General features: G+C 32.5%; 1 protein-coding gene across 1 annotated transcript; it reads left to right on the top strand.

Annotated features, from left to right (window-relative positions):
• The first annotated feature begins 679 nt into the window (after window positions 1-679).
• LOC106139763 (uncharacterized) lies at window positions 680-11094 on the top strand. Its single transcript, XM_060945134.1, has 7 exons — window positions 680-780; window positions 6598-6650; window positions 7407-8729; window positions 8826-9132; window positions 9586-9990; window positions 10113-10212; window positions 10502-11094. The coding sequence occupies exons 1-7, from the start codon at window positions 751-753 to the stop codon at window positions 10663-10665; spliced, it is 2382 nt and encodes a 793-aa protein (XP_060801117.1). The 5' UTR covers window positions 680-750; the 3' UTR covers window positions 10666-11094.
• The last annotated feature ends 1453 nt before the right edge of the window (window positions 11095-12547 follow it).

The raw sequence follows: 12547 nt of genomic DNA, 5'->3' as shown, positions 1-12547 counted from the left end.
ACATTGGAATAATATAATAAGTTAAAAGTACAGGTGGACGAAGTCGCGGGCAACATCAAGTACAGTAATAATAATCGGCCTGATTGTCGTCAAGAGAAATTAGTATCGACAAAACATGTGAATAAGATCAATTCGTGAGGGGCAATTAATAAATCACTGAACGCGCAGCGACTTTCGCCTTTCGCATCCCTGACGATTTACTTATGAAACTCGATTCAACTCTGGCGAAAATTTTAAGTCTCAAAATGTTTATAGGATTCGTTATTCTTTAACACTAATTTTACAGAATGTTGATTAGAATTTACCTATATCACAAGAACACGCTGATGTAGTGTCTTTAGGACAACATATAAAATTTAATTAGTATTTATTTGTAATCATTAAGTTTATTCAATAATTATTAATATAAATAAAAACATAAAAAAGTATAAGTTACTTCTTATTGTTTATTTATTTTCTTGTATTAAGGAATAAAAACAGTCTTTTAGATGTGGAAGAAGATAAGGAACAATCACACAGCGTAAGTTCATCTGTGTACCATTCTTGCCAAGGTCAAGGCTGATATCGACCAATGTTTTAACAAAATAACGACTCAATACAAAATCGAGAAAGCGACAAATGGTAAATTTGTTTTGAAGCGTATAGCAAAAAGCTGCGGGATGTACCCAAGCACCTAACTTGCGAAGTGACCGTGAGACCGCACGGACGTGGACATCAGTTCTAAATTTAAACATATCGATATTTTTGGAAATGGCGCCTCAGTATTTCTCTGGATTATTGGTAAGTTAATATTTTGTAATTTTTTTTTACTCTCTTTAAGGTGCTACCTTATTTTACTCTTTGACTACAAGCATTATTTTATTAATAATTGACTGTTAGGATTATTTTTCTTTATTGATTTTTTTAATATTTCATATAGGTACACCAATATATAACCTAATATAACCAATTTTTTTCACAAAACATGAGTGTAATAGGAAATGTGTCTACAATTGTTGATTGTATTATTCTCAAATCCAATCGATTTTATATTCCTACATCCAATTATCTATGGGATGTAATGAATTGTAATAACTCCTATTACTTGGTGTCCACCAATTTGAATAGAATGAACTCGTGTTACATACTTGCAAATTTTCCCTTAAAATTAATCAGAAGTTTGTAATTGATAGTATTTGCAAATATATTATAATAATTGAACAAGATGGAAAGATTACGATACAAAAATAAATGACTCTAATGCATTGCATTTAAAATTGTACATAAGTACCTGTAGGCATTTCAAGTAAAGGCTCATTTGCATATTTTTTATTATAAAATAATGAAGATATTTTTGTTACGACCGCTGTCAGAAACGAATTTATAAATTGAATCCCGACCAAATTGCTAACACTAATTCATGAAATTACCATACAAAAACATGCACATTAAGGTCTGCTTCTGCTGTATACTTTTGTTTTGTTTTTATTTCGATTCTAGGTAACAACGTAATTGTAGCCCACTCCGGTTTTCAAAAGGCAAACTAGTTGAAGTTTCGTCGCGGTGTGCAATCTGACCTTTCTATTTGTTATACTTTATTGACAAGAGTGAAACGTTATCTAGCGTGGAGTAGTACACTACACAACTTCTCAGTCATAAAATTCACGTAATAATATAATTCTCAACATATTTGCGAGCGTTCAGTGTTAGACATATTTTTCTTCCTCGCTTGTTCAATTTCAATTTGGTTCTAGTTGTGCCGAGATTCAAATCGTAGTCCAAGTCCTAGCAACTATTTTTTTACCTGCTTTCTAGTTTTGTACGACTTTTTTATAGGTTCGAAGTAACCAAAATAATTTTTCGGGCTTACTCTCTGTAACAATACGTCCAGCCCAACGCTGTTGCAGGTATTAAACGTTGTATTTAAACAAGATAACAAACCTAAACCTAAACTAATACTGCGATATTATGCCGACAAAAAATATTAATTTGTGGGAAAAATTCTGCTTTTGAAGGCACTCTGCACATATTTAATTCATTCCACAGACATATAAAATAAGTTATTTTCACCATCTTGGCCCCCAGTGCAGAAGCATTTTTCAACACTGTCTAAATGGCAATAAACAGCTGATGAAATATTATATATATATATATATATATATATATATTTTGGAAGATACTTTACAGTAATACAACTCATACATATTGCCTATAATTAACACGCACAAAGCCACATACAGAAGCTAGTACTAAATAAAATATGCTATCGATGCGTACGCTCAGATACCTGTCTTTTAAAAAAGTTAAACCACCAAGATATGTAGTTTTATGCAGTCATAAATTTGCAATGTACATGTACTTAAAAAGCAAAATTGGAATTTGTATTCAATGATTGTCGTTGAGAAAAACAAGAGTCAAATACATAATGGAACTAAGGTATTCGGAGAATTGACAAAAACTATGTTATTCTCCTACTGTCGATCAGTGACTTTTATTCGATATCTTACCTCGTTAGATCACAAATTAAAAAATATAATTGTACCTTACAAACTTCCTCACATACTCCTATCACTCGTTCTCTTAAAGATATCTTTAAAAATAACTAAGAATATAAAACGTATGACTTACCCATTTCATCCCGTTTAGGAAATGTAAATCGACAAACAAAGCGCCATTGTCAAAGCGATAGCCATAGATAAATTTATCACTAGATGGAGTGACACCATACAATCATAGCTTAAAAAGAGGGCAATAATTTATGCAAAGCTGCTACGCGGTTTCTGAGGAATAATAATCTAAGACGCCAGCGGCTCGTAATATAAAAACGCTTCCGAACGCTTAACACTTGGCTAAGGGAGCATTATCATTGTCAAAAGACACATCTTGTGCTTTTCTCCAGAGAAGTACACTTGTCAGATAAACGCCAGGAGGAATAAAAGTATAAAATATTTCACATAAAAATAAGAAAAACATAAAGAGTTTTAACAAGACCTGTCTTATCAAGTCTCAATTTTTACAGACTTCAAAGCCGGACATCTATCTTTTTAAAGTTACATTTGATGACAATGATGACCCTACAATTGTGTCGTCAAGATAAACGGCTTGATACTTTTTGTTTTCCAACTTATACAGGTCATGACGAGCTATTATATACAACCACTTTCATAAAATGCAAGTGTGTCACTTTACTATTATAATTGTATTTGTATAAAACGTTTTAATTGAGTAGATTCTATTTAATAAACATGACTTTTGTGCATTTTATTATATCATTTTATTCTTTATGAAGCACTGAGTGCAACATCCAGTATATTTGATCAGTAATAAATATTAATGTATAAAAAAGTCTTGTCTTATCGAGTTACTGCGTTACTTAGTAAACGTATGAAGTTATAATATAATTATATTACTCTAGAAATATACAAAAGCATTAATTAAGAATATTTGAAAATCCCATAGGAACGAAAATAAAAGAAATTTTAGTTAGACGCGGGTTCAGCTGTGAGTAAAAGCTAGTATCTGTCTAAAGTGATTTGATTGCAATTTATAATGGCTTTGCCTTGCCTTGCTTTATCTCGACATTTTGGGGACAACATCGTGCCTGTAGATTGCTAAGCTTTTATATTAGACAATGCCAACGATTTAACTTTTTTTAAGATAGGTATTGTTCTATTTTATCTTTTGAACGTACATATGACCGCGACTCCGTTCGCGTAGTTTTACCAAACAGCGAAACAAATCTTCTCTTGTGACTGGTTACGTAAGTTTAATAAACAAAGTGGACTACGGGGTTATATCGAATCTTCCCACGAATATTTCGGAAAATCTTGTCTTAGTTCACCCCAAGAAATTGTAAATGGCCTTATATTTATTTTGTCGTTAAGTTTTTAGCTGTAAGTTTTCCAAACATATAACATCATAAATAAATAAAGACCATATATTGGAACCTACACCCCAAATCAAAATCTCTAGATCCAGCGATTAAAGCGGTTGATATGTCAGTCAATCAGTCGGTAACTTCCTTTATATTTCCTTCCTTTGTCTGCGACTTCACTCGCTCACATTTTCGTTCCACGACATCGTTTCGTTAAGAAGCGATACTACATTGTCTAAGCCTCCTGCACCTTTTTACGGGATGAAGTATATAGTTATTTCTCAGTACCTACTAAAAATACGTGCATCTTTATACGAGATTTTAACTATAGTTAGCTCGGGTGTTTAAAATCTCGCATCTCGCATGCACTATAGTGCACTAATAAAGCCAAATTCAAATTTCGAAGACTCATACCACGCTGCCATAAAAACCGTATGAAACTAGGTGAAAATATATGTTTACCATAAACTTTGGAGCTTAATCTTAAATAGTATGGACAATAATGGACAAGAAAGGTAGCTATCGCCAAATCGAACCTGATAACGGTGCCTCCTCACTCGACCTAGATTTTCGCCTTCAACGGTCAACGACACAATGACTCGAGGCTACTTGCCAATTGCCAATATCAACAGCTTAAATTGAAAACTTAAAGATAAGCTATAAACTATGATTTCGTTCGCCACAAAAGTTTACTGAAAAAGCTTACCCCTGTATTTCGCCCTTTAGAGAGTTGGAGGGGGAGATTTTTTTGTATACCAGTTTTCAAGCTGGACCAAGTAAAACACGTCTGCGATATAAAATTAAACAATCTGAGTCCTCTATAACGTTTTGCCATCTAACTGAACTTAAGTCTTGTACCTAATAATAATCCCTAATTTATTCAAGTCCAATCCAATCCCTTATTTATTAAAAGGTTAGGGATAAAGACGTGATAATATTTTTGTTTCTTTTAAAAATAGGGCCACTCCATCTTTTTCGTGGATGTCGTAAAAGCGACTAAGAGATAGACTTATAAATTTGGGATTCTTCTTTTAGGCGATGGGCTAGCAACCTGTCACTATTTGAATCTCAATTCTATCAAGCTGAACGTAGCTTATCAGTCTTTCAATTTGATATGGGTCTGTCTACATACATACTCGTACATACAGACATCACGTCTATGTTCCTTGAGGGGTAAAACTTAAAACAAAAATAAAACAAAACTATAATACAAGCCCAAGAATAATACAAGTTTTATTCTTGGGCTATAACCGCATATAAGTGCCGTCCGTTATTATTGGTTGTAAAGTTTTTGTATTTGGTAATAACTGGTAGATATAATACGATGGTAGATAATCCGTTAGTCGACTTCATTGGCCATATTGAGAAATAGGAAAAATAGCACAGATCCCACCAATAGTATTCGCACAAACAATAAAATTTAACAAAATTATTAACACGTCATATGAACTTGTGCTTATTTTAATTCAGACATTTCTTTTGAATTCAATACTGATAATCTTATCTCAATTCTTCAAAGGCTCTTGAATAAAATATTTGTTTGATAAAAACCGTCCGAATTCAAATGTAGTAATGTTTTTCCAATTTCGTATCTTTATTAAGACCAGTGAACTTTATACAGTGTTATTGACCGAAGCGGACCTAACATGTTTTGACAAAAGAACAAAACCCAGTTAATTGGACACCTACTTGTAAAATTAAAAAATAAAAAAAAAAAAACACATCGCACATGAACGCTACCAGTTTTTTGCTCAATCCTTTATTCCGAATGATAAATATATTTTTCCATCTGTCCAACACACTTGCTTAATTTTCAAAGGATATAAACTTTATTTTATAACATGTGCTAACGGTAGAACTTAGTTGTTTGCATTGTGTTTTTTCTTATTTCAACGGTATTTGATCTTATTGACTATTTTAAAAAAATAGACTTATGTTTATTAAGGAAAAATGAATCGAAATTTTTGTCAGTTTAGCTATCAATGTAATGGGATAAAACTAAATAAATTGCAACTAAAAGAAATTTAATAATACTGTTATATTATTACTATTATCATAAGATAAGGTAATATTTTTCCAAAGTTGTTCTAGTTTTGTTGATATATTCTACAATTAAAAAAAATGGTAATAAATTTTATAGCCAAAATAATAGCTCTAAAATTACGAAGCTTATAGACTTAATTCTATTTGGTTAGACCATTAATAAGGATGGGCTATTCTTACAATCTTAAACTATTTTTAGTGATTTCTTTTCGCTTTTACACTATCGTGCAAATATTACACATGACAAACTTAACAAGTTTCTCCTCACACGAACCACTTTCTTTTTCAAAGAGAAACATAAACAAATAATACTTAAATGATAATTTGGATCCAGTTTCCTCTATATTTGCATTATTTCATCGATGAGTTTATTCAAACTAGTTTGAAACTAGAACTCATTTATTTGACAAAGACTGTATTTTAAACATTTTCAAACACGAATGAGAAAGACGCAGTCTACCATAAAACTGTTCCAAATTTTTCAAGCATGTAAAGTATCACTTGTTATCAATGTGAATGATATAAAATACACGTCACGATGAGCGAGTGAAACAGACTAATATACATTTTTTTGGTTAATAACATGCATGCATCTATAAAACTTGAGCAAAGCATGTTTTGAGTCAAGTTTTGTTTCAAATATCCATTTTACCAATATCGTTTTATCGCATTTAGCAAACAATTTTCTTCTTCTTTTTCAGATCCTCTGTACATGTTTTCTACTAGAAGTGTCAAGTCGTCCGTCGAGTAATGAGTAAGTGTTTTTTTTTATTTTATAAAACTTTTAGAAGTACTTAGTTGAAAACTTTAAAAGATGTAACAATGCTTTCTAAAATGTCGTCTCGGGAAGTTAGGCTAGACAGTTAGATATAATATAGGTTTAGTGCTTTCTAAACTCTGTCTTTTGCGTCTTCTCCTATCAAATTTAAAATCGATACCGTACACAATAATCTTACCTAACTGATAGGTTATCCGTCTATCTAATCTTACAAACGGAATGAGTAGCATAACATTAAAATCGGTATATAAAAATACAATCTACATTAATATTAAGAATAACTTATCGCTCTTTAAGATCAATCTATAATTATGATTATAATAACTTGTCGAAAAGGTCTATATTTAAACATAATCCACACTAGTTAAACCAAAAAAACTAAACTCACTATAAATATAGCACTGAAAGCATCACTAACAATAACAACTACAGCAAAGGCTTTTTTAAGCCTTTATAAGGCAGTGGTATATTCCCAACAAATTAAAATTTTCTAACGTGTATGTAGTAATATTACAAAGTCAAATTTTGAATATATCTACCGCTTTATAAAGAGTTCCATATGTGCACTGAAGTATCTCAAGAACACTTGGTTCAGGTATGCCCTCTTCTAATTTATATTTATGCTTTTAATCACTGCTTTATTAGCGTACATGCAAAATTAATACATAGCTGGGTATGGTTTATTACATTTCAAAAAACTGTAATTAAATTTACAAATTTCTAATTTTTCAGGTTGACGACGCCAACAAATATAGAAGAGGATACAGAAGGAAACGAGGCAAAGCTATTAAATGAAAAAGAAAAATATTTAACACTTCTTGACAATACAAAAGAAATTTTAGACAAAATAAACATTGTGAATGCAGCATTAAAAAAACCAAATCGAAGACAACAAATAAAATACAATACTGAGTCACCAAATCCTGGTGGATATGTTCTTAACAGAGATATTTTAGAAAAATTACAACAAATCATTGCGTCTGGTAAACTACAACCGCTTTTAGAAACGAATAATTATCAAGAAAGTAATTCGTTAAATGATTTCCATAGAAATATCCAACGATATTCAAAAAGCTTGCCATACAACCCCCAAATTATGGCAGGAAATCAAATTACTCCTTCTGTTATACCACTACCATACGTTCAAAATATCCCTGTACTTGTTATGCCTACTTTAAATGCTTATAATCCAGGATCAGGACATGATTACAATAATGTTGATGGAATATCGCACTATCAAAACAGACAAGGGCTGCCATCATTACCCTTCCAATGGCCTTTGGCACCGTACTTTCCTATATTAATCAAAGATCCTTTCCTAACATTCCTTCAAGGAGGTGGTTGGAGCAATATCTTTGAGGCAGGACAAAACGCTGATGTATGCAGTAGAAAACAGAAATCTTCTGAACAAATAAATGAATTGACATTTCAAGATGCATCTGATAACGAAACAGAAAGCGATGACAACATAACAAAAAAGTTGACCATCAGCTCTAGGGAAGGAAGAGCCCTTAAAAAAAGAAACGTATCTAAATCTACATCTACAGATGATTCAAAAACTCAACAAAAGTCGGAAAAATTCCTATTAAAGCCGAATACAACCCAAAAACCTGCAAGGCCACAACCTGTTTCTTCAATTGAACCAACAAAGGATGTTAAAAATACTAACGAAGATGACGGTGATTTGCGATTTGGAGCGTTTACATTTTTCGGCGAAAAGAAGCCCGTGGCTCCCAGTCCAGGTTTTTTCATCAATAGACTTAAAGTTCGAAAAGGCGGTGTAGCAATCGCTGGGCCAGGAGGAGTTGCAACTGCTGGAAGGGGTGGAACAGCTATAGTAGGACCGGGTGGACTCGCCTACACACAGCCTGGCGGACTTGCAGTTGCTGGACCAGCCGCTCGCGTAGTAGCATTATCGCCAGACAGCAATCTCTCGTCAATAATCTCCCAGCTACATCACTTGTCAGCAAAAGATGGTTCTGTACCAAGATTTTTAAAAGAAATACCTGAAGGGAAAGTCGTTGCGACTGGCCCTGTTATTTATTATAATTCAAATTTTAATGATCAATCTTAATTTCTTTCTCTTATCTATTATCTTCACTTCATTTTTCATCTATCTGTATATTAACTTTCGTCTTTCTTCCTTCTTAGATTATTCCGAGGAGAACAGCGAAGAGGATTCCAAGGAGATAACGGAGAGTATAAGAGGGAAGAATATAATTGGAGGCCAGACATTTACCACTACAACCGTGGCAGATTTGTGAAAGAAAGACATTTAACAATTCATCCTAAGTTTATGCTCTTTGTGAAACCAAGGGCTTTCGCACTTACTAGCTCTGGTGTAGCTATAGCTAATCCAGTATCAAATGTAGTGATCTCTCAAAATGAGACAGCATCGATAGAACATGCTCCAATGGCAACAGCTGTGGCTGGTCCTGGGGGCATAGCTCATGCTCAATCGGATTTAAATTTATATGAATACATTAAATATTAAAAAGTTATACAGGATATGTGTAAGTCGACTTCCAGAGACTTAATACTCAATCTTTTATTCCTAAAATGCATTTAAGTTAGAAATAAGAATTAAAATTGTAGAATCTATGCAATTTCGGAAACCGATTCGACTGGATACTTGAATTATTTTCTGAATATAACGTGCATATATAAATATTTGTAAATTAGGCTTTAATTTTGTATCCTTAAAAAAAATTAGAAATAAAAATATATGAACGTATAGACTCTTTTATTTCTTCTAAACTCACAACTGTTACAAAATAAATACGACTTAATATTTTACTTACTGTTATATATATAACGGAGTATTTAATAATAAAACTTGGATTCCTAATATTTTCAAAGTGAATTTAATTTCAAAAAATCATTAATATTCTTTTTTATTTTTATTAGTGGCTCAGTACAATACTTACCCTTCTACGGCGGGGGCAAGGGTATGTACCTAGAAATAAAAAAAGATACATCAGGCAGAGTCATAAGCGAGTTAGTTGTATCAGAAGACAAAATCAGCATGGACAGTGTGATCAAAAATAGCGACGAAAATCTTCTTGCGAAGGTGCTTGCAGCAAATTTGCAAAGCTTAAAAGTACTATCGAGCAGTACACTTAAACTTCACAATTTGGGGAGGAGGACTGGTTCTTTAGACAATGCTGATAAAGAACGATTTAAAAGCCAATTAGAGAAACTTGGAGAAACAGCGTCGAATACAATTAAACTTATTGAAGAAGTTTCTGACAATATTGATGGTCTCTTCAAAAGTAATCCCAAAGTAAGACAATATCAAGAGGACGAGACAGATGAGGTATTTTTTTATATTTTTGTATTCAATAATTACATATATTTGTCACAGATACCAAACAAATTTTAATTTTTTATTTTATTTTTCGCAACTATGACAATTTTAATATAAATTTTATTTTTTAGATAAACGAGGAAGGCATCGGTATAGATGCCCCAAATGGAGATGATTCCTTTTCTGATGCTCTTTTAGGAGGTGCTACCGTTGCTGAGGCCAAACCAGTTGGTAAGAGTTTATACTAAAGTTAGTTCACAAATTTGACTTCATTTTTTAATTCCCTGTTCTGTGTTTATACCATAATAATAAACGTCACGTTTATAGTAAAGGCGCACCCAGGGCTCCTCTCCAAAAGAGTGAAGATGGACTAACGCCAGGAGGAATAAGACCTTTAATAAATATAACAATTTATACTCGCTTTCCTGAATTAAGAGTGATACGCCAATGAAGTATCAAAATGAACCCTCATTAGTTTAATTTTCTTCATATTAAACATGTTTTATAATATTCATTCCAGGTTTAGCTGTTATTGGAGAGAATGGTTTAGCAGCTTCAAGACCGATAGGCACAGCTGTAGCAGTATCGGGTATAGCTATTGCTAGACCAGTAGCTACTGCGGTCGCTGGTGTCAACCCTGCGGCCTTAGGGCTGAATTTATCAATCAACCATTCAAAAAACTGATATGATTACTCCTGAAATACTTACAATCATGATAAATCTAAAAAAGACATATAAAATCTAAAAGATATCTTTAGATTAAATAAGTGCCATAACAGTTTTAAAACAAAAGTTAAATTGATTTAGCAAAATTAAAAATTGAATTATAATCGCAATGAGTGATGGTTAATGACTCACATCATGATTTTTTACCCATTTCCATTCTAGGGTAATTTCATTTGCTCCTCGTATCCATTACGCAACTTAATGAAAATTTTGTCACATTTATTCCCCTTTATTATAACTTAAATACTTAAGAACTATGAAAATAAGTAAACGTGATAATAATGTCTAAATGAGACTAAAAATCATTGTAATAATGATCTACTTATAAATACAATCAATATTTATTATTTTTATTCTTATACTAATGATTAAATTATTTCCAATATGTGTCTTTGTCAATTCCTCAATAACAACCTCTGGTATGTTTGAAGGGTGGCAAATTCCCAGATTATTAAAAAAAAACCTATTTTATAGTACAGCATTTTTTAAGAAAGACGAGTTGGATATTTCATGATTTAGGTCGAAATTGGAGTTTGTTGAGGTCATAGGTAACGATATCTTGACTTTCTGTGATATAACAGAGATTAACCAAGCTCACAAACCGTTGCCCCATATTATCTATAAAATAATTTTTCACCCGATTGTGTTCTTGCCTGACTGGAGAAAAGCCTTATAGCCTATGACCACGATCCTGTATTCTACTACTCTACTATCTGCTATCCTTCTTCAAAACACAATACTTTTATGCAATCCATGAGTAACTACTTACATACATACATAAAGTCACGTCTTTGTCCATACCTACCCATTCGATTTTCTACTTATTGACTCAAAACTTACATAAGTCAACACCTAAATTTATTTCTTGAACCGATTCCCATCAAACAATGGAGAATTCTTCAACTTTATAATTATTTCAGACTTTCCATCCTTAATATCCATCTTGATTCTACATCACTATGCATAAGACATTTACTTGATAGCATCTCTATACTTACATGGCAATAAACAACGGTATCATATCAACGTGATATGAAACTATTTATTGTACATTTCATTTTACCAAGTAGTAGATTAACACCTTAAAAAAAAACAAAATTGGTACACTTGGTATAAGAAAATGTGTATATTGTTTTCTCAAAACTAATAATTTGTCTAAATTTTATTAAACCAGTATCTAGACTGTACTACTTCGCGCCTTTTAAATTTTATATAGCAAAATTCATGACAAGCATTATTCCCTAGGTAGAGTCTAGTTCTCGTATATAAAGTGTAAAGAAAATTATGCCCACATCTGAATTAGTGGCTTTACAAGTATCAACTCAAAATTCCAACTAAAAAGGTTTCAAAGGTTGATCCCGCCTGTGGGTTGCGCAGCTAGAATTAAGAAGATAAATAATAAGCTATTAAGTCTAACAACCTTTATTTTTTTCTGCTTTTGGCTTAAGTACCAGTTACACTCTCTTCATTCTGCAGAGGAACCAGGCTTTTGATCATGGATCCTGGATTGGTTGAATTTAACAACTTCTTTTTTAAACTGCTGTGTTAAATATAAAAACGGAATACGATTAATTTGTGGCGTGTGGTTTCCGGGCACTTCAGAATAGGACCACTCCATATCTTCCCCATAGACTTCATAAAACGCGGCTAAGGAATTGGCTTGTAAACTAACCTGTCACTTTTTGAATCTCAATTCTATCATAAAGCTATACAGATGAACGTGGCCTTTCAGTCGTTTTCAAGACTGTTGGCTCTGTCTACCCTGCAAGGGATATAGTCGTGATTATATGTATGTATGTTTAATTTGATGGTTTTACGTCTAATCCTACTCATTTACATG

Source organism: Amyelois transitella, chromosome 7, assembly GCF_032362555.1.
Source record: "Amyelois transitella isolate CPQ chromosome 7, ilAmyTran1.1, whole genome shotgun sequence".
Lineage (NCBI taxonomy): Eukaryota > Metazoa > Arthropoda > Insecta > Lepidoptera > Pyralidae > Amyelois > Amyelois transitella.
Note: the sequence above shows the minus strand (reverse complement) of the source record. Positions and strands in the feature narration are given on the sequence as shown.